This window comes from Piliocolobus tephrosceles, chromosome 8 (genome assembly GCF_002776525.5).
Source record: "Piliocolobus tephrosceles isolate RC106 chromosome 8, ASM277652v3, whole genome shotgun sequence".
Classification (NCBI taxonomy): domain Eukaryota; kingdom Metazoa; phylum Chordata; class Mammalia; order Primates; family Cercopithecidae; genus Piliocolobus; species Piliocolobus tephrosceles.
Window position 1 is genome coordinate 25,978,659 of NC_045441.1, and position 21,753 is coordinate 26,000,411.

Below are 21,753 nucleotides of genomic sequence, written 5' to 3' on the forward strand. Positions count from 1 at the left end.
CATGAAGAGAAGGAAAGGAAGGAAAAACAATCACAAGAAAAAGGGCCAGAGGAGAAAGAAAAATAAGCATCAGGGAGTAGAGAAAAAATGAGAAATGAGAACAAATATATCGGGAGAAAAACACAATTGGAAGAGGAAGTTATCCTCTCCTATTTATCTCCTAATGAAATGAAAAATCTCAGATAAGCAGATAAGATCACAATTAATCACTTTCAAAGTTTGTGTTTTGTAGTATTTCTCCCCCATAGGCGTTCAAAGCAAATGAACTGTGCTTGATGACCAAGGTTGCCTTAACTTATGCCATTCCCAGAGACAGGAAAGAGCTGCAATTCATCCACCCCCTCACCCCTCTCCAGCCCTTTCTCTCAGTCAAAGCACCAAGTATAAGACTGCCTTGAAAAATAAAGAATCGTTACTGCTTTACAAGTGCAGTTGATGGCAACAAGGCACTTTTATTTTTTGACTTTAATCTTCAGATATGGTAAAGGCAGTGAATCCAATTTCTCCCAAAATTGTGCTAAAAAGAAGGTGTAAATATGAAAGTGCCAAATAAATTTCCTCTAAATTTCTTGGTTTACACGATTATTGTTCCCCCTCCCCACGCTTTAAAGAAGCAATAGATCTGTACCATTTATCAATAGAGAAAATTGCCACATTCTTGCTGCTCTGTGTTTGTATGATGCGCACTTTCTTCTGTTTTTCTAACTTTATCTTTTTGTTCTTCCTCTTGGTTTAAAAAGTTAAATAATTGCAAAAGCAAAAGACACAGTTTCATCTTTGGATAACTTCTGGAAAATAGTATACCTATCTGACAACTTTCCCTGAAAAAGAAATGTAAAGACATGATGGATGGTTTAATTAAAAAGCCCCCAGGTTCTTTGCCACTCCTTCCATGGAAAGGAGGGGTCTAGGTCCCACCTCCACTCCCCTCTTTTTTTTTAAAGACAGAGTCTAGCTATATTGCCCAGGCTGAAGTGCAGTGGCTATTCACAGGTACAATCATAGTTCACCACAGCCTGCAGACACCTCAGTCCCCATAGCTGGGACAACAGGTGTGCGCCATGCACCAGGCTATGTCTCATCCCCTCTAATCAGGGCAGGCTTGTGACTACTTGGAGCAATAGAGTACAGCAGAAGTGGTCCTGTAAACCTCTAAGGCTAGGTCATAATGAGCCATGCAGCTTCTGCTTGGTTCTCTTAAAACACTTGCTCTCTGGAAGTGCCCTCTTGTTGGAACTCCTTTTCAGAACACTGCCACCACGTTGTGGGGAAGGGTAAGCTGCATGGAAAGGATATATGTAGGGCACTCCAGTTTACCATCCCAAATGAGCCCAGTCTTTGAGGCATCCAAGCCCAGAAGCCAGACATGAGTGAAGAAGAGGCTTCCAAATGCTGCTAGTCCCCAGCTATTCATGTCTTCCCAGTTGTGATTCCAGGCATCAAGAAGAGACAAGACATCATAAGGATGGAAAGATGTCATGTCCAAATCCTGGCCTGGAGAATCAGTGAGTGTAACTAATCATTTCTACTGAGAATGAATTTTTGCTTTGTTACTAAATTTGGGTTGTTTTTTAAGGCGTCAATAGATAACCAGAACCATAGGGATCAGAAAGAAACAATCAGACAATAAATTATTTTAACTTGATTCTAATCACAGTGGAAAGAATGGACAATCCAGGACCCTAATGTCACTGAGTGTCATCTCCAGAAAAGAGTTGCAGGCACACTACATTTCCTGGGTGGAGATAAGTTCACCTTCCTCTTATCTCTCCCTAGACTTTCTGCCTAACTTTCTACCTTTCTTCTATTTCTGCTTTTCTTTTTGGTCTTTTTCATGCCTCACCCCTATGCCTGCCCTTGGGTCACCAGTTTATTTTCATAGTAGGTGTTCATTATTCCATTAAACAAATATTTATAGAGTACTGCACTAGACACTGGGATAACCAAAGTGAGGAAACCTAGCTTTGTGTCTGACCTCGTAGAGCAAAGAGTGTAATGAAATGTTTTTCCATCTGTGGAGCACAACCATCAGTAGTCATAAAATCATCCTGATGAGTTCTAACAAATATTTTAAAAAACAGAAAACAGACTAAAAACAACAACAAAAAGGTATTCCAAGTAGTAAGGTCACTATTTTTTCATGGATATTTTATTTACCCATGACACACAAACACAAAAAAATATATACAATGTGTATTTCCAAACTTTGAGAAACATAATCTGCTTGCTGTTCAAAAATAAATCTCATTTTAGAAGTATAAAAAATATGAACAGGAGTGTGCTTAGAAGATTTGCGATTACGTTTCTGACCTGGAAACAAATTATTGGAGCTAATGTTCTCTACTAATAATGGTTTTTGCTTTTCACTATAGTTAGTTTTGTTTGGAAAAAGTGCTCTGGTGTTTTTAGGGTCATTTTTGGTAAAGAAGTGTCCGTTTGGAGGAAACCCATGTGTCACTCATTCTCCAGCTGAGCATTACACAGTTAAATGTTTCAGTACTTGAGTCAATCTATTCATTAGTTTAATAGCTGAACTGGAGAACATGGAATTATCATGACCTCTGGCATTTGTCTTTGCCTGCAATTCTAGAGGCAGTCGCATCTTACCAAGCATAAGCTAGGGAGCCTAATCTACAAAGTTAGCTGCCTGTGTAATCATCTTGTTATAGCCTCTATCCAACAGTCAGTGGTAAACATTAAATAACATGTCATAAAACCCACCGACATCTGAGTAATGCTGGTGGCGGTCGCTGCCCTGCTCTTCCAAGCTCCCTCTCATTTAGGTGACTCAACTTAGGCTGGTTTCTTTTTTCTTCATCCTGAAATAAGTATATATGCTTCCAAGTCCTCTCTAGAGGAAACATACCAAATGATTTAAAATGATAGCTCCCCATCCAGTTCCCAAACTCTAATTAGAAAAGTCTAAAACCACCCAAAAATGTTTTTAGAGACAACTTCAGAAAGTCTACTGCCAATTTAGTTTGAGTCACCATAAGCAAAGACACCAGGGCAAAAGAGGGGTGACGTTGATGGAAAGAGGAATGACTGGCTGAAGCCCAATGCCAGCGCTGGATAGCTCCTAGGGGAAGTCAGGACAATCTGAGGAGGGTGTGTGTGTCTGTGTGTGTGTGAGTGTGTGCGTAAACATGCACTTCAATTTTCACAAGTTGTGATTAATGAATTGAGAAAGGGTGGAGGAGGCCAGGCTCGGTGGCTCACGCCTGTAATTCCAGCACTTTGGGAGGCCGAGTGGGTGGATCACTAGAGTCAGGAGTTCGAGACCAGCCTAGCCAACGTGGTGAAATCCCTTCTCTACTAAAAAAAAATAAATAAATAAATAAATATTATATATATACACACATATATATATACACACACACATATATATATATATTAGCCAAGCATGGTACTGCTTGCCTGTAATCCCAGCTACTCAGGAGGCTGAGGCAGGACAATCTCTTGAACCTGGGAGGTGGAGGTCACAGTGAGCCGAGATCACACCCCTGCACTCCAGCCTGGGCAACAGAGTGAGACTCCATCTCAAAACAAACTGAAATGAAAGGGCAGAGGGAGTCTAAGAGTAGTACCTACCATTCCCTCTCTCTCCTAATCAACATCCCAGAAACCAAATGCCCAGGCATGACCCATGACCATCACCCTGCCCTTGGCTCAACTTTGCTGTATCTACTGAATTGGAAAATATCCAATTTGTTCTTAAAGTAGATGTTAATACTATTAATAATCTTCTGGCCTCCTGACTTGGAGAAACCTGAAATGTAGTGGGGTGGGGACAGGAAGAAAGTAAAACACTTGGGCTGGGCATGGTGGCTCACGCCTGTAATTCCAGCACCTTGGGAAGCCAAGGAGGGTGGATCACCTGAGGTCAGGAGTTCAAGACCAGCCTGACCAACATGGTGAAACCCTGTCTCTACTAAAAATAAAAACATTAGCTGGGCGTGGTGGCATGCACCTGTAATCCCAGCTACTCAGGAGGCTAAGGCAGGAGAATCGCTCGAACCCAGGAGGCGGAGGTTGCAGTGAGCCGAGATCGAGCCACTGCACTCCAGCCTGGGCGACAGAGGGAGATTCCATCTCAAAAAAAAAAAAAAAGCAAACTAGAAGATGGCATATTTCAGTGTTTTTCCTGTTTGCCAAAATTGTTGCTCCAACTTTTGTTTTAAGCAGCTTGTTTTCACATATGTATAGAGAATTCTGACTGTAAACAGTTGCATTCAATTGTTCCTTGGTTATTGAAAAATATGTCACCACAGTAGAGTGTGACTGTGCAAAACTTTTCCTTTATTTAATGAAAAAGCGTGTCGGGGGTAGGGGAGAGAGTATCAGCAAGGTTTCTAAGTCAGTGCCCGTATTTTCCTTCACAGAAACTCTAAAGTTTTTTATGTATGTAAGCCAACAATTCTATCTTATGTGACACTGCTCCCACAGAGTTAACTGCCTGAACCGAAGAACTGAAGATGGGTGAGCCATGTGAATATTAATGGATGTTAGCCTGGGGTGAAATCAAGTAAAACTCACTTTCTCAAAATTGAACAATAACATAATTTTGAGTACATTATCTCTCACAAACACCATTTGGTTCTTAGAGGATGTTATTTGCTATAATGAGAACAAAACTGATAATACTTTGAAATTATATTTCTGTTTGGTGATCTGCATAGTGATGGTTTATTTGTATATTATAAGGTACCAGAGAGTCTCTGTTCCTTATTTCTCTCCCTCTCACTATTGCTGTAAACTGGAGATAAATTCCTAGAGCTGACTAAGTTCTCTGAAATAGATCGATCATTCTAAATTGGGGATTCTAAATAAATAGCTCATGTATTCTAAATCCATGGGTTTTTCAAACTGGTTGTTTTTTGGAGGGGGGGAATACAGTTCAATTTATCTATGGGTTCTCTACCTTGTCATTCCTGGTAGAGAGGGAACAAGAGAATTTTGTAAATTTATGTCCTGCTGAATATCATTTTGTGAAATCTCATGAATCTTTTAAGAATTTGTGGTCAATATCCAGCACAGTACAGATATTGTGTGTGTGTGTGTGTGTGTGTGTGTGTGTAAATGTACGTATTTCTTTGAAAACGGTAATTAATCATTTGTTGCAGACTGAAAGCCAAACTAAACTTTCAATACCATTTTAAGACTCTAAGAGGAACATTAAGATTCATTTATTCACCTACAATTTCTCCACTGTGAATAATCTTAAGGTGTATGTGCATCTTCTGGTAACTGAATTAACCAATATGATACATAATTTATTAAGCACTAATTGTACTTTTATCTTACAAAGAAAACTATCTAACATAAAACCTACAACCTTCCAACACCTACATATTATATTCACAGAACCATGTGAGACACACAGCTGGAACATACAGTTTTTTATGTAAAGTACTTGGAATCTTGCTGACAGGAAAACATAAATCAGCACAGAAACAGTTAAACAACAGCTCAAGGCAACAATAAAGCAATGTAGGTCCTGATCAGCTAATCCAGACAACTGAGAGAAAAAGAACTAGTAGACAACAATACCTATAGCAGCAGAGAGGAAGGGTAGAGATTTATAAGAGGATTGAATTAAGAAATTAATCTCCAAAAGTGGGGCTACAGTTATGTTAGGCAAGAAGCCAGGGTTTCTTCCCGCTCAAACAATTTAGGATTGGTAGGAAGAGGATGAACTGTTGTCCTGAAATGGCAGTCATTTAAATGACATTGCTCCTAGGTGTGTGTTTGTTTCTAAGATTCAGCTCTCAAAGCAAGGAGTGTGTCATTTCAGCTCTTTATCCTCAGCACCTAATCTAGTACCTGAAATAATGGGAGAGAGATAAAGAGAACTGAATTCCAGGTTAGTAAAGCTACACAAAGGAGACAAATCAAGATATATTTAGAGAACACTACAGCAGTTTGGCTAAAATTGAGGGAATAAGAGAAAGAATAAAATTGAAAATGTTGACTTGTGATGCACCCTGACCTCTGGCTTAAGAAAGGAGGTTGGACTTCATTCTCTGTTGGCAACAGTGGAAACCAATCAGAATGACACCCCCAGCTCAGGGAGTACATGGGGAGTCCATGCCTACAAGCCAATATGAATTCAAAATACGGTTTTTCATCCCATGCAGGAATAGCAGAAAGATCCAGAGGCTGCTCACACTTCCACTGGAAAGTGAGCTTAGCACTAGGACCAGCTGTACTTGTTAAAGATGCCTGAACCTTAGCCTTGAGCTACGGAATCCGAATATCTAAATTTGGAACCAAAATCTACATTTAAGGCTGAGAGTTACTGCTTTGGAAGATGAAAATACTGGAGGTGGAAATATCACAGCTTTGCTATCGAAAAAATAAAGCACTGCAGAACTCTATGAATATACTAAAAACCATTGTATTGTACACTTCACATGGGCAAATTCCAGGGTGTATAAATCTTACCTCAATTATGATGTAAAAAAATAGTAGAGGAGTTCATATCCTAGTCAAAATATGTAAACAGAATCATATGGTCATATTATAAACCTAAGTGACTGGAAAATCATATTCCGAATAATCTTTTCAAGCAGGGCCCCTTTTCATCACCCCAATGACTGGAATTGTTATTAGCCCAATCTTCCTCTAGATTGAAAACTCTGTGGAGACAAGGACTATACCTTAATTATCGTTCTCATCGCAGCATATTAACTGTCAAATCTGGACAAATTCATTTCTCCTTCTTATAGTCCTACGCTAGGTGTGTCTGAATCCTAAATTAGGTGTCCAAAGGAGAAGTTAAAATTTGATATAAATTAGTCAGGTGACATGTTTTGGCTGTGTCTCCACCCAAATCTCATCTTGAACCGTAGTTCCCATAATCCCCACACGCCAATGGGAGGTAACTGAATCATGGGGGTGGTTACCTCCATTCTGTTCTCACAGATCTGATGGTTTTATAAGGGGCTTTCCCCGCTTCACTCTGCACTTCTCCTTGCTGCCGCCATGTGAAGAAGGAAATGTTAGCTTCCCCTTCCACCGTGACTGTCAATTTCCTGAGGCCTACCCAGCCCTGTGGAACTGTGAGTCAATTAAACCTCTTTCCTTTATAAATTACCCTGTCTCAGGTATGTCCTTATAGCAGCATGAGAAATGACATGAACGAATACATCACGTAACTGAATATTAACATTTTTATCAGGCTGTGTAAATAGACAAATTTATCAAGAATATATCACTTTGGAAATAAATGAGCAGTTTTATTCAACTGCAGTGTATCATTACTACCCTCAGCCAAGTTGTCAAGGAGATAATAGATAGTAAACTCTTTGTAGGCAGACATTTAAGACTATCGTCTTGCTCTATGTTTTCCTTGGAATCAAAGTGCTACCCAACATTTGTTGTCAATCTCTATGCGTATTTTAAAACACCCATGCAGCCAGGCAAGGTGGCTCACACCTGTAATCCCAGCACTTTGGGAGGCCGAGGCGGGTAGATTACCTGAGGCCAGGAGTTCAAGACCAGCCTGGCCAACGTGGTGAAACCCTGTCTCTACTGCAAATACAAAAATTAGCCGGGCATAGTGGCACATGCCTGTAATCCCAGCTACTCGGGAAGATGAGGCAGGATAATTGCTTGAGCCCGGGAGATGGAGGTTACAGTGAGCCAAGATTGCACCACTGCACTCCAGCCTGCCAGACAGAGCAAGACTCTGTCTCAAATAAGTAAGTAAGTAAGTAAATAAATAAATAAATAAATAAATAAATAAATAAATAATTAAAAAAAAACTCCCATGCATTCTTTCCTCTCCAAGTCAACAGTTTTCTCATTGTTTCTGCCATAGGTTGATGATTCTTCCAACAGAGTGTACTCAGTGTAATCACAAGGGAGTCTGCAATCCAATCATTTGTCATCATGTCCAGCTGAAAACCATCTCAAGGCTTCCCAATGATCTTAGGATGAAGTTCAAGATCTTTAAGATGACCTTAAAAAGTCTTGAAAATCAGGGCATATGCAAAACTTTCCAGACACATCTGGATGGTCCTACACTGGCTTTATCACTATTTCTCTGCACACCATGAATCTGGCCCACTTTAAGAGGTTCCCATTTATCCTCCCTCCTTTCTTCCTAGATCTCTGCCTAAATGTCACTTCCTCGACGCTTAATTAGGCCCAGACACTCACATTTCTCCTTTGTGGCACTCATTGTCACTGTAACTGGTTAATTTCAGGTAAAGATTTATTCTGTCTGTGAGAATCAGGAAGGTTAGAGATATCCCCAGGGTTTAGCACAGTACCTGGCACACACTGGGGAGTCACTTCTAGTTTTCGCTATTGGGTGTGTTCATATGTGGCTTTTTTCCTCCCACCATGGCCATTTCTCTCTGGCTGCCCAAATGATGAGTCAGAGTCCAGATAAGCAGCCTGTCTGGAAGAGTCCAGTGTTGCCAAAGGCTGGGGACAAGAATACAAGCAGCCTTTGGGCATCCACACAGCATCCGCAGCAGAAATCAGTTTGGTCATCAGGCAAAAAGGCAAGAATTGGGTAGCAACACACGGGTTTAACAGAGGAGACAGTAGGCAGCAGGGTCTCAAAACAGGAAGAAGAGATAGCACAGGAGAATTGCTTGGAGTCAGGAAACCCTGAAGAGATAAAGGGACAGGCCAAAGGGAAAAGCAGTGTTAATAGTCTGTTCTCACACTGCTAATGAAGATATACCTGAGACTGGGTAATTTATAAAGGAAAAGAGGTTTAATGGACTCACAGTTCCATGTGGCTGGGGAGGCCTCACAATCATGGTGGAAGGTGAAAGGCACATTTTACATGGCAGCAGGCAAGAGAAAGAATGAAAAATCAAGAGAAAGGGGTTTCCCCTTATACAGCCATTAGCTCTTGAGAGACTTATTCACTATCACGAGAACAGTATGGAGAAAATCTCCCCCATGATTCAATTATCTCCCACCAGGTCCCACCCACAATACATGGGATTATGAGAGCTGCAATTCAAGATGAGATTTGGATGGGGACACAGCCAAACCATATCAGGCAGAAACATTTTTCTCCACCCATTACTGCCTATGGACTGGCCCAAGAGGAGCTAGCCCAGGGCTGCTGGTGTGTCTTGCTGAGGCAGCCACAGTGACTTCTGTTGATCAAACAGAATCCTCACCAAAGGCAGCAAGAAAGGGAATGTGGCATAGGGTATTTGGCTGGTTTCGGAAATTTACAGCTTTCCTGGGCATGAGTTTGCTCAAATTAAAATGCCTGCCCTAGAGAAAGTTCTTTGATTGAAAGTAACAAAGACAAGCATAAAGTGATTTAAGCAAAGGGGCGGGAACCGAAAAGCCACAGCAGTTTTCTCACAAGGATGCAAAGACAGGAAGCACAGAAACCAGAGCTGGAAATCAGGACTGCAGGCTTCTCCCTGTCCATCTCCTTTGATTCCCTCCCAGGCCTTCATCCTTGCTTACCTCTAAGTCTCAATCCTTTCTGGAGACTGGAATTACTCTGCTTACTTACAGTTGGATCTACCGAAGCATGATAGTTGAACTGAATTCTGCAAAATAGTAGAGTCATCTCCTGACCAGAATGAAATGCACAAATCCAAAGGAGTGCACAATTCTGGCTGCCAGGGATTCTGGGAGGCTCGGGAGCTGTCTGAGAACCCAGGGCACTTAGGAAGTGGGAAAGACAAAAAAGGGAGTGCCCCCCAAACAACCCTACTTCCTCACCAAAGGTGCCTGGGGCCAGCTTTGCAGAGAGGGCCTGAATGAGGCTTAGCTTATTTCTGTGATTACAAGATAAGGAATTTATCTAAATAAGACATTAAGTGATACATCACTATACTTCATACATGCTAGAGTAGGTCTCAATAGGGAGGAAGTAAGTATCATCCTGCAATCAAAAGAAAACCTCAATTATCCATAAGCACACAACCCAACCTCCTCATGGCTTCCTCCACTGTGCCCTATGCTTTCTGGGGACTCACCTCCATACATGCTTACGATTAGGGATGACAAGGCAATTTTCCTGTTTGTCTAAAAAGAATGGTATTCATGCAATTGCACTGTCTTAGGCAGTCATACGATCCATACCAAAGGCAAATATAAATGCACTTTGTGACACTCTAGTAAGTGGAAGACTACCTGTTACAACTTCCTCCAAGTTACCCTCAGAAGGAATAAGGAAGCCACAGACTGAAGCTGGTAACCAGCGTTCATAATCTGTAACTTCCTGTATTTATTGTTTTGGGGACAGTTACCATCAGGATCACTGGCTTGATGACAGTGATGCCCAAAGAAAGGGCATCATTAACAAATTGGGGCTGAAGCAATGGTACAGAAGGTTTTTCAGAGACGACATAGAGAGCTCTGGGATCAGACCTACTGGGGTCCAAGTCTCGGCTTGGCCACTTCCAATCTGTACGACCCACACAAGTTGTTAAGTAACCTCTCTCAGTCTCACTTTTCTCATAAAATGAAGATACCAATACCTGCATCATTGCACTGTGATGACAATCATAAACAAACAATGCTTAGTGCTGTCTCAATAGAATTCTTATTCAAAAGACAAATTCCACTTAAACATACCCTTCACTTAACATTTTTTATTCTCTCTCTCTCTCCCGGACATCACCATGAAATAGTTAAGTTTCTGGAGCAGAATTTTAACTTGTGAATCACTGAATCTTAACTTTCTCTGAGGCATTTCCAAGTGATGCTTCTGTTGAATGCTACTTAACATGACATTTTCCCCCACTGCACCAAAAAAACCTCAGTTAATGGCCTAATAAGCAAGGGAAGACTATTTCAAAAAATGGGCTTGGAGAACATGAGAAAAGCAGGGAAAGTGCCTTCTGGAGGATCTTAGAAGAGAATCACAAGCATCCATCAACCTCTATTTCTATTGGATTGAGTGGCCAGCTAGATAACTTTTTTTTTCTGAAACTACAGGTGATTTTCATCTTCAGCGAAAAGACAGAGACCATCTCATATATAAGGGAAAATCAGTAACTAACAGCACACACAAGCTTCAATAATGAGTCACCGGTTACCATGGTGATGCAAATATTACCTAACAACTCACTGGGCTGTAAGTAACCAAGATGATGCTACGTACATTATTTTTAAAATGGGAAAAAATGTCTGTATTTTTAGGAATACTTGCAAGGAACTAGATGGACCTAAGCAGCAGACTGAAGGCAGCCCAGGATCAACCCTGTGGAGCCAGGAGTCACCATCATCTCCTGCTCTGTCCGTGCGGAGCTCCGTGACACATGCACACCCACAGCTGTGCCCAGTGACAGCTGCGTGAGGAAGAGCGACGACATTGTATTTACAAACAAAGAACTATGATAGGGAAGATGAGTCTTCTCACTCCCTAAACTCTTCATAAAAGAATAATCTCTGCTACAGCCCACGGAAGATGAAAAATTCTGCGTAACAGACTTGGTGGCCAGTCCTTTATAAACTCAGTTTCAAGAATGTCCTCAGGCAAAACAAGATTCCCAGAAAATAACTAAGATGCACCATAAAATAATAATTTCTCCCTTTCTCTACAGTTTGAGTGTTCTGCATATACATGAATTTTAATTAGAAAAAAGTATAACCATTATATGATGTTAATAATTTTCAAATTATGCCAAGAAATGGCAGCACACAAACACATTCCTACATACTTTGTTTTGTTGTTGTTGTTGTTTTTGTTTTCGAGATGGAGTCTTGCTCTGTCACCTAGGCTGGAGTGCAGTGGTGCAATCTTGGCTCACCGCAACCTCCACCTCCCAGGTTCAAGTGATTCTCCTGCCTCAGCCTCCTGAGTGGGACTACGGGCATGTGCCACCACACCCAACTTTTTTTTTTTTTTTTTTTTGTGATGGAGTCTCGCTCTGTCACTGAGGCTGGAGTGCAGTGGCACGATCTCAGCTGACTGCAACCTCTGCCTCCTGGGTTCAAGCGATTCTCCTGCCTCAGCCTCCTGATTAGCTGAGACAACAGGTGCGTGCCATCATACCCAGCTGATGTTTTTTGTATTTTTAGTAGAGACAGGGTTTCACAGTGTTAGCCAGGATGGTCTCCATCTCTTGACCTCATGATCCACCCACCTTGGCCCCCCGAATGCTGGGATTACAGGCGTGAGCCACCACACTCATCAACTTTTGTATTTTTAGTAGAGATGCGGTTTTGCCATGTTGATCAGGCTGGTCTCGAACTCCTGACCTCAGGTGACCCACCCGCATTGGCCTCCCAACGTGCTGGGATTACAGGTGTGAACCACGCGCCCAGCCTACATTCCTGAATTGAACTTTGTGCTCAACTTCTGGACAGAAGGCGTAATGTCCTGTACACATGTGTTCCAGTTCTTTAGAAAATAGGCCCCAGGGCTGTTTCTCCCGGTGGTTCCAGGTATCCAGCATCAGAACGCCCAGAGGGTGCTTTAAAAATGAAAACTCCCAGGCCATATCCAAGTCCCACTCACTCTGAATCTCTGGGGTTGGGATCTAAAGCCCCACGTTTTTTTTTCTAAGGTTCTCTGTGCCATGCTTACGTTCTCTCTGAAGTCTAAGAACCTCATCTTTAGTGATCTTCACTACACTGAGGTCTCCAGACAATGGTGACAGAAGACAGGATGCCACTGGGGGCCATCTGCCAGCACAGATTACTCACAGCCAGAACTATTCATGACTCAACAGCTTTTTTACCACAACCGAGGGTAAATCATCAGTGTAATCTGCATGTATTATACATGTGGGTAGGAGGAACAAATATTTCACAAGCAACATAGGAGATATACTCTGACCTAATTTACTCTATTATGTTCCAGTGTTTAATGCTCTGGTAACTAACTGAACTGATTTCACTACCCAGTAACTGCTATGAATGAAACCATGGTGATACCTTCAACTGCTATCATTTAACTTGGATTTCTATATAACTTCTTTAATCTCACAAAGAATAGCATGCAAATTATATAGATGCAGTATAAAATAAAGGAAAAATATTAAGAAACTGAAGCAAAGGGAAAATAAAGACAGGAAACTAAATGTTTATATGGAAGAAGTCAAAGGAATCAAAGGTAAACTTAATAAATACAAGGCATGGCAGGAAACTGAGTTCACTTGTTAACTCCCAGCTTTGTTTTTTCTTTTTCTCTCAAGATGGAGTCTCACTCTGTCGCTCAGGCTGGAGTGCAGTGGCCAATCTCCGCTCACTGCAACTTCCGCCTCCCAGGTCCAAGCGATCCTCCCACCACCTCAGCTTCCCGAATAGCTGGAATTACAGGCACCCACCACCATACCCAGTTCATTTTTGTATTTTTAGTAGAGATGTGGTTTCACCATGTTGGCCAGGCTGATCTCGAACTCCTGACCTCAAGTGATCTACCCTCCTTGGCCTCCCAAAGTTCTGGGATTACAGACGTGAGCCACCGTACCTGGCCCCCTTCTCAGCTTTCTAGCAATCAACGTGAAGAAGAAAATAGCATCAGTTACAAAATTCCCAGCGTCCATCTGGGAAGAACGACACAATTTCTGAGACGTATTCGGGCCTTTGCAGCCTCTCTGCTGCTGAACTAAATCCCTCCCTCCCTCTTTGGGGTACAGCAAGGGAGTCATCAGTGGAAGTAGGACCCTTGTTACTGCCTCCACCTTCTACCACCACCTGATTCATGGGTAAAATTACAGTCACTCTAGGGACTACTGACTGGGACAAACAAAGCCTGCAAGATACTGAAGCCTGAGGCCACCCGATTCTCTCTCCTTCAAGAGCACTTTGTACTCACTTCTGTTTCAGCACTGGCCACCTTGTTATAATGACAGCTTTTCACAGGGGTGTTCCTTCCCTCCCTGCTGACCCCACAAGATCAGTTTCATGAAGACAAAACTGGCTCATATGCATTTCAGTGAGCTCAGCCTAAAGTGTTGAATGCAAATCTATTGTGGAAATTCCAAAAGACAAAAATCAAAGAAGCACAAAAATATAAACTTGCTTCTTGTAGAATCAAGTATGAAGCATTAGTCTAACCATTTGTCCTCAGTGATTCAGTTTCATACCTCTTACCCAAAGCCATTATTTTTATAGCCCAGGTTAGTCTTAAGGAAGAAATCTGTGAACAGATGTAACGTGCATGGCTCAGTTCCTGGCATACAGTATGCACTCAGTAAATTCCAGTGTGCCCTTCCTCTATCAGGGATCTTGTACATACTAATTTTACTTGCTCCCAGGGCCATTGCTGTCTTCACAAATCCCTCCTTCTCCTTTAATCTTGCTAAAAAGAGTTAAAATCACCCAAGAAGAGAGCTGGGTTCCCATAGAACACTCTTAGTGCGCAGATACCTAATGCCACATTTGAACAGGTTTCTTGTCATTATTTCATGTACTTTAAGCAAGGGTTAGAGGGTATTTTGGAAAAACAAAATCTGAGAAAGGAAAACCCAACTAAGTCATTAAGTATCAAATAAATTCTTTAGCCAAGCAGTAAGAAAGAAAGACAACATATTCAGTCTTCGAAGGCAACTGCAGTTGCTGAACAAGACATGAAACATAATTTGGTCTTTACTCTTGAGCTGCTAAATATCATCTTGTGGATGCTAAAGTAGCAGTTATTTGCTTTACAGACCCTATTTTCATGGATAGTAGAGACGTAAAATGTAGACCAGCATGTCTAGTCCCGAACAGAGGAAACATCATCGTGATTTACTTTCCTTCAACATGTGTCCCATATTAAATAATGTGGTTGACCTACCTTTTCTGTGATATAGAAGTTTGAACTATCGGCATGCTGCAGTGCAAAATATTCATGGTTGGGAAGAGACCACCTTAAAAATACAAGCATATACTGATTAGAAAAATGAAAGTGGCCATTTTCATTTGTGTAATTTTTTAGTGTTGGATGAACTCATAAGCACCCTGTGATTGGAACTGGACCAATCCCAAAATATATCACAATGCAGTTCCTAAAGCAAAATGACTTTAGCCTACATTCCATACCCTGAGACCAAACATTTCATGTATGGACTGTCTAGACCTTATGCTAGGCCTGCTGCTCACCTTTAAACATTTCATCTTCAAGGCTTGCTGTGGCAGATTTAAATACAAATCTTTACAGTTCTACTGATTTTAAGGGATTGAAGCAAAGAAAGAAAATAAATGCAATTTAAGTTTTGGATATTTGGCACATTTTAATTGTCTCTGTATTCTACAATCCCCTATCAGTATAGTTGTTACAGACTGAAACACTCCAATTAAGTACTCTAGGCCTTACATAAATTTCAGTTAACACAACTATTTTCACAGTTCTGGTTTAAAAGAAAAAAAAAAAAAACTCATGCAGCTACCATATATACATTTCCTTTGTATTGTTTAGAGCAGCCACAAAAAAGTAGGAAAGTCATATCATTGTGAGATCCCATGGGGCAGTACAATTACCCACTGCCTTGTCTGTTCAGTTCTTTCATCCTCTGTGAGGACCTGAGTGGTCCTCTCAGTTTATACCAGATCAAGTGTGTACTGTGCCCTCAAAAACCTTTAGAGTACTCCCTGCTGGGTAGGACAAAAGGAACACAACTTCCTAAAATAAATAAAGCCAACCCCACTGTGCACATAACAGTCATTTCACACTTTCTGCTCTATGAGGACTAATGGTAAATTCTGGTGGAAAAGGGTGTGATACTCCTACAGAGTGATTCTTAGTGACTTTGAGCAAGTCAGTGGGTGACTGATGAATAATATTTTACTATCCTACTGGAAATACATTATTTGCTTGTCAATTTATCAACTAGAATGCCTTAGATAAAGCCTGAGTAACACTTACCCATCACAGACTTCCTTTATTATTGCAGACAGTGGTTTTTTCTGCAAAATAACAAAAAAGGAAATACTTTGTTAGTTTCATTTCATCATTTTAAATTTAAAAAAAGAAGAAGCTTCATAAAAGGATATCTAAGCAAAGAGAATTTACATTTGCTATTCTTAGTTGTCAATGAGCCTCTTATTTTTCTCAAGGTAACAATCTACCAGCTGTTACCACCAAATGTATTAATGATTTATTACCCCTGTGGTCCTTTTTTCTATACTTAGCATTATTAGTTGAACAAAACATGCATCGTATTTAATCTAGCCACACTGAAATTAGGGTGAAAATACAGCTTTGTTCAAAGATCTCACAGACAACGGAAGCCCATGAGGCCAAGTCAAAACCAGAATCCCTCAGGAGTAGTACATGAATCAGGCAAGCTGCAGTTTGGCTTTATGCAGAAATCGCGGATTGATGATATTTTTATGAGAACATGTGGCAAATGGAATATGAAGTGTTACGAAATGGTTCTTACAAAGTACATAGAATTCTTCCCCTGACGATGGCCCCGATAAATGCCAATCATGCAGCAGCTTGAGCCAGATACACTCCAGTAATGCGACCATGACACCATGTGCCCTGGTGTCAACTGGCGGGTGACTACAGCTGTGCTCTTGCGCCTAACAGCCACACTTGTGCTCCGCCTGCCCCCCAAGATAGAAGGAATGCAGCAGAGAGACACACCAGCTCTCCTAGAGATGTGGAAACTCTTCCTGTTTTGGATGCAAACAAGACCCTGTCTCTAGGATGGCGAGTATCATGTCAACCCAAAGAACAATCACAGACAAGAAATGAATGGGGAAGAGAGGAAGAGAAGATGAGAAATCAGAGAAGTACAATACATGGTCCTGGGTTTTCAGACACAACCATAAAAAAGCTGTCTACATATAAGCAAGTTTTACTCCTGTCTATATGAAGGGAAATGTGGTATCTGCAAAGAGATTCTAAATCCAAGAGATCAGTTCAAATCCAGGCTCTATCAACCTGTTTACTGTTTAAGTAACCTGCAATTTTCTTCATTTGCTGAACCCCAGTTAGTTTATCTGTAAAATGGAAATAGGTTCTACCTACCCCTCAAGCTGTTACAAAAATTAAACTATATTAATTATATTTTTAAATTAATACAAAGAGTAAAAGACTTCAAAAAAGGATTAGGACTCCTGAAAGGGCTCCATTTCCTCCTTGCATCCTCACCCTTGGACGTGACACTATGCCTGCCCTATTGGTGAATTCTGAACACCATTTGCATAGTCCTCTCCAAGGGCCTCCCTAACCCCTGCTAAAGGCCCAATTCAGTGTGCAGTGTCCCTCCAATGAACTCTCTCCCACTGGAGCTCCATCCTCTATGAGCACATTCACTACTATGTGTGCAAAAGAATGTGTCTTTGCCTACAACTATAAACACAGTTGGAGGTGTTCGTTGCAGCACTATTCACAATAGCCAAGATCTGAAAGCAATCTAAGAGTCTATCAACAGATGAATGGATAAAGAAAATGTGGTACATTTACACAGCGAAGTATTCAGCCATAAAAAGAATGCGATCCTGTCATTTGCAATAACATGGATGGAATTGGAAGCCATTATATTAAGTGAAATAAGCCAGGCACAGAAAGACAAACATCACATGTTCCCATTTATTTGTGGGATCTAAAAATCAAAACAATTGAACTCATGGAGAGAGAGAGTAGAAGAATGGTTACCAGAAGCTGGGGAGGGTAGCGGCAGGGTTTGTGGGAGAGGTGGAGATGGTTAATGAGTTCCAAAGAAAAATAAAGAATGACAAGACCTAGTATTTGATAGCACAACAGGGTCACTATAGCCAATAATTTAATTGTACATTTTAAAATAAAACAGTATAACTGGATTGTTTGTAACACAAAGGATAAATGCTTGATGGGATAGACACCCCATTTTCCACAATAAAATTATTATATATTGCATGCTTGTGTCAAAACATTTCGTGTACCCCACAAATACATATACCCACTATGTACCCACAAAAGTTAAAAAATGAATAAACACCATTGGAGAAAAAGGGAAACCTAGAATTACTGAGGATCAGAAAGACGGTGGGGGTATTCCTTATATCCTGCATCTGTCCTCTAGAATAAGATGACAATGGCAATTGGGTTCTACTATAGTTACATGTTACACAAGTCCTAGGCCTTTGCAAGAAGCTGTCCACTGTTGATGGCTCTTGCTGTGAGCTGAGGAACAAATGTGTTCTCTCAACCAAATGACTAAGGAACTTCAGAAACAAAAATTTTTCCATAAGACAAGAATTTTGCCCTTCCAGCTGCCAGAGATCCCTCTACGCTATCAATTTGTGATGACTTATCAGAGAATCTCCCCAAACCTCACTTCATGCACCCTCAAAACTGAAACACAAATAACAGAGCCAGGTTTTAGTCTTAAATAACACAAACAAAAAGTCAGGTCAAGAAGGTATTGTTGAGGTAGCAGAAGGCATCAAAAGCAACTGTTCCCGGATTTAGACTTAGAGACTGAAGTCTCTTAGAGGAATTACTTGGATTTCAATTCAGGTCTGATTCATAGGAATCGAGTTTTAAAAGACAGAGGTCTCTAGGGTACTATTATACCTAGAACATAATGAACTTGGATATATGAAAGGAATAAAGACCACAGATGCACAAAGCTTAGAGACTTAATAGAGAAAGATGAAAGAAAAACTGTAAACCACAGAGGAAAAGGAATTATAGTTGAGTGAACACCCATAGGGTAGCCTAGCCAATTAAAATGAGTGTTACATAATGGTGGGCCCCTCCATTCTTCCATCTACCTCAATCAAACGTTAGCCCTCACCACCCAAAAATTAATTCCAATAACCTTTTCACTGTTCTTACCTTCCTTTTCCTGTCTGCCTTATTTGACACTGTTACTACTTTCTTATTTTTGAAACCTCCTTTCCAGAGCTATGATATAGCACCATATTTTCTTCATTCCCCTACACATACAACTAATCCCTCAATGAAGTCCAAGAACTCCTTCATAGTTGCTCTTTTACCTGTAGCTCTCTAACTCCAGATTTTTTTTCTCGTCTTTTCTGCTTTTATTTAGTCAGTCAGTTCCTCATGGATCTCATTCTATTCAATTGTCCTAAGTCTACAGTTGTAGCCCCAAATATTTTCTTGCAAATCTTTGACAGTCTCTTAGACAGAACATTTTAACTCTCCTGCAGGGATCTTATTAAAAGTGGAAACAAAAATCACCACTTTCACATTCCCTACCCCTCAATCTACCCAATGGTAGCACACGCCCCTCAGATCCCACACCCGATGCTGCCACGACTTCTCTGCCCTCTTTATGGCACCACTATTGCCCAGGAGTCTCGTTAACCTTTATGTCTTCACTCTGCAGACATAAGGTGCTAACAGGTTATGTAGATGTTTCCTCTGTGATGTCCAGAGCATTGCTTCTCACGGCCTAACTCTTCTTCTGAACTCGACTCTCCTCATTCCAACTCCTGCCATCAAATAGATCTTTGAGTGTATGCCCCAATCTCATCACCCTTAATTCTGCTTCTTCTGACCCACCACCTTTCCTGACTACCAGCCCATCATTAATAACTATTTGCCATGAATTTCCAATCGACTGCTTCCCTAGAAAATCAACCCCAAATCGTATCTTCCATCAGTTCCTACACTCAACTTGCCTACTTTCAGCAGTTCTTTGAGGCACATTTCTAGCCAACTTGCCCTTGTCTTCTCTTTCTTCCTTAATATGTTCTGTGACATACACATTTGCAAGACACTAAGTCTCATCATTACTTCCACAACCTCTCTCCCTTTAATCTTTCCAGCCGTTTCCTACCACCTTTGTTCTAAAGATCCCATCACCAGGTCCCTGCAGGTAAGTCTCCACATCTCCAATTTCTTTTTCTCCAATCCCCATGTCAACTATAAATACACAAAATTAGACTTGCCCTACAAACTTTGCTCATATCACTCGTTTGCTCCAATAAAAGTGTCAGTCCCAGCTAGATGCGGTGGCTCACGCCTGTAATCCCAGCACTTTGGGAGGCGGAGGTGGGCAGATCATGAGGGCAGGAGATTGAGACGATTCTGGCCAAATATGCTGAAACTGTCTCTACCAAAATACAAAAAAAAAAAAAAAAAAAAAAAAATTAGCTGAACGTGGTGGCGCATGCCCAAGGCAGGAGAATTACTTGAATCCAGGAGGTGGAGGTTGCAGTGAGCCGAGATCATGCCACTGCACTCCAGCCTGGTGACAGAGCAAGACTCCGTCTCAAAAAAAAAGTCAGTCCCTTAGCTTGTCACCCAAAGCCATCCACAATCTGGTCTCCATAATTCTACTATTCTGTACACGCTCCCCATGCTTCTGGATCTTGATGGTGAGTCACCAAAAACAAACAAACAAACAAAAATCCCATCTCCACACTTCCACTCATGCCATTTGCTTTGTTGAAATGGCCCTCTCCTTCTTTCTGTTCCAACTCTAACAAGGAACTCTTACCTACCATTTAATGTCTATGTCAAAGCCACCCCCACTAACCAGATGCCCCCTTATCTCCCTAAATAGATGTAATTACTCCCTCTGTGTACTTAGCAGATTAAATGAATCACTTCTGAGGACTGCATATCTATCTTATCTCCCCATCCCTTGAGAACAAGGCATCTTAATTCATCTCTGTAGCCTTCCCCACCCCTCAGTACTAGTTGCCACAGTATGTAGGTATTAATGGGATCTAATAGGAGACTCAATACACCTCTGCTAAATGAAAAAAAGCTATACATTCACGAACTTTCCTTTAAAAAACAACAACAAAAGGCCAACTATTTTTAATGATAGCCTGGATTAACCAGCACATTTTCCATTTCCTACCACTGCTGGGTGACTGAGCAGCTGCTGGCCATAAGCTGTTAAAACACTGAAAGCTGTCACTACTCCCTGTGCAGAATCATTCATGTAGGAATTAGGCAATTCATGGCTTGGAAGAGCACTGAGCACCAGCTGATAAAGAATGTAATTCAACAGATAAATCAGATATCAATCAAACAAGTGTCATCCTCAGTAAGCATGACCAAAGAGGTGAGCCTTATACTCTCATAAGCAGACAAGACTGCCCAAGACACCCCAACTATTTTGACAACACTAGCCTGGTATCACCGCTTTTCTCATTTCCTATAGAAAGCCCTGTTTGATGTGAGCTCATTGCCTGACCAGTAAATTTCAAGCCAAACGCCAGCCCTGCCTTTTGGACTTTTTAGTTAACTTTTGCCCAAAAGGTTGCGTAAGGAATGTCTGTCTATCTGTCCAATTCTCCAAGACCTGGGAGCAGAGTGATATGAATAATACATTAATAGCTTTCTGTAGACCCACTGAATAATCTGCTTTTCATTTCATTGAAAGAAAAGCCCCAGGAGAGAAATTAATGTAGTTCAAAATGATGAAACTGCTTGATTCTTCTCCCTATAACTCCATAAACCCTACAGGAATTAAAAAGTAACTCCTTTTTTTTTTTGTAGATGGAGTCTCACATTGTCACCCGCGTTGGTGTGCAGTGGCATGATCTCGGCTCACTGTAACCTCCCCACCTCCCAGGTTCAAGCAATTCTCCTGCCTCAGCCTGCCCAGCAGCTGGGACTATAGGCGCGCACCACCATGCCTGGTTAATTTTTGTATTTTTAGTAGAGACGGGGTTTCACTATGTTGGCCAGGTTGGTCTCGAACTCCTGACCTCACGATCCGCCCACCTTGGCCTTCCAAAGTGCTGGGATTACAGGCGTGAGCCACCACACCTGGCCCTAAAAATTAACTTCTGTACCCTGTTGGAAAATATTTGGGCTGGGCATGGTGGCTCATGCCTGTTATCCCAGCACTTTGGGAGGCCAAGGCAGGTGGATAGCTTGAGCTCAGAAGTTTGAGACCAGCCTAGGCA

The 21,753-nt window shown here is 41.3% G+C and overlaps 1 protein-coding gene across 3 annotated transcripts in view; it reads right to left on the bottom strand.

Moving 5' to 3' along the window:
• ELMO1 (engulfment and cell motility 1) overlaps positions 1–21,753 on the bottom strand; it is a 590,246-nt gene that overhangs the window by 439,719 nt on the left and 128,774 nt on the right. For all 3 annotated transcript variants that reach the window (XM_023183031.1, XM_023183032.1, XM_023183033.2), the window contains exons 3-4: positions 15,791–15,831; positions 14,723–14,795 (exon numbers count right to left, since the gene is read on the bottom strand). In XM_023183031.1, coding sequence (XP_023038799.1) covers positions 14,723–14,795; positions 15,791–15,831 — 114 coding nt within the window. The remainder of the gene's footprint in view (positions 1–14,722; positions 14,796–15,790; positions 15,832–21,753) is intronic.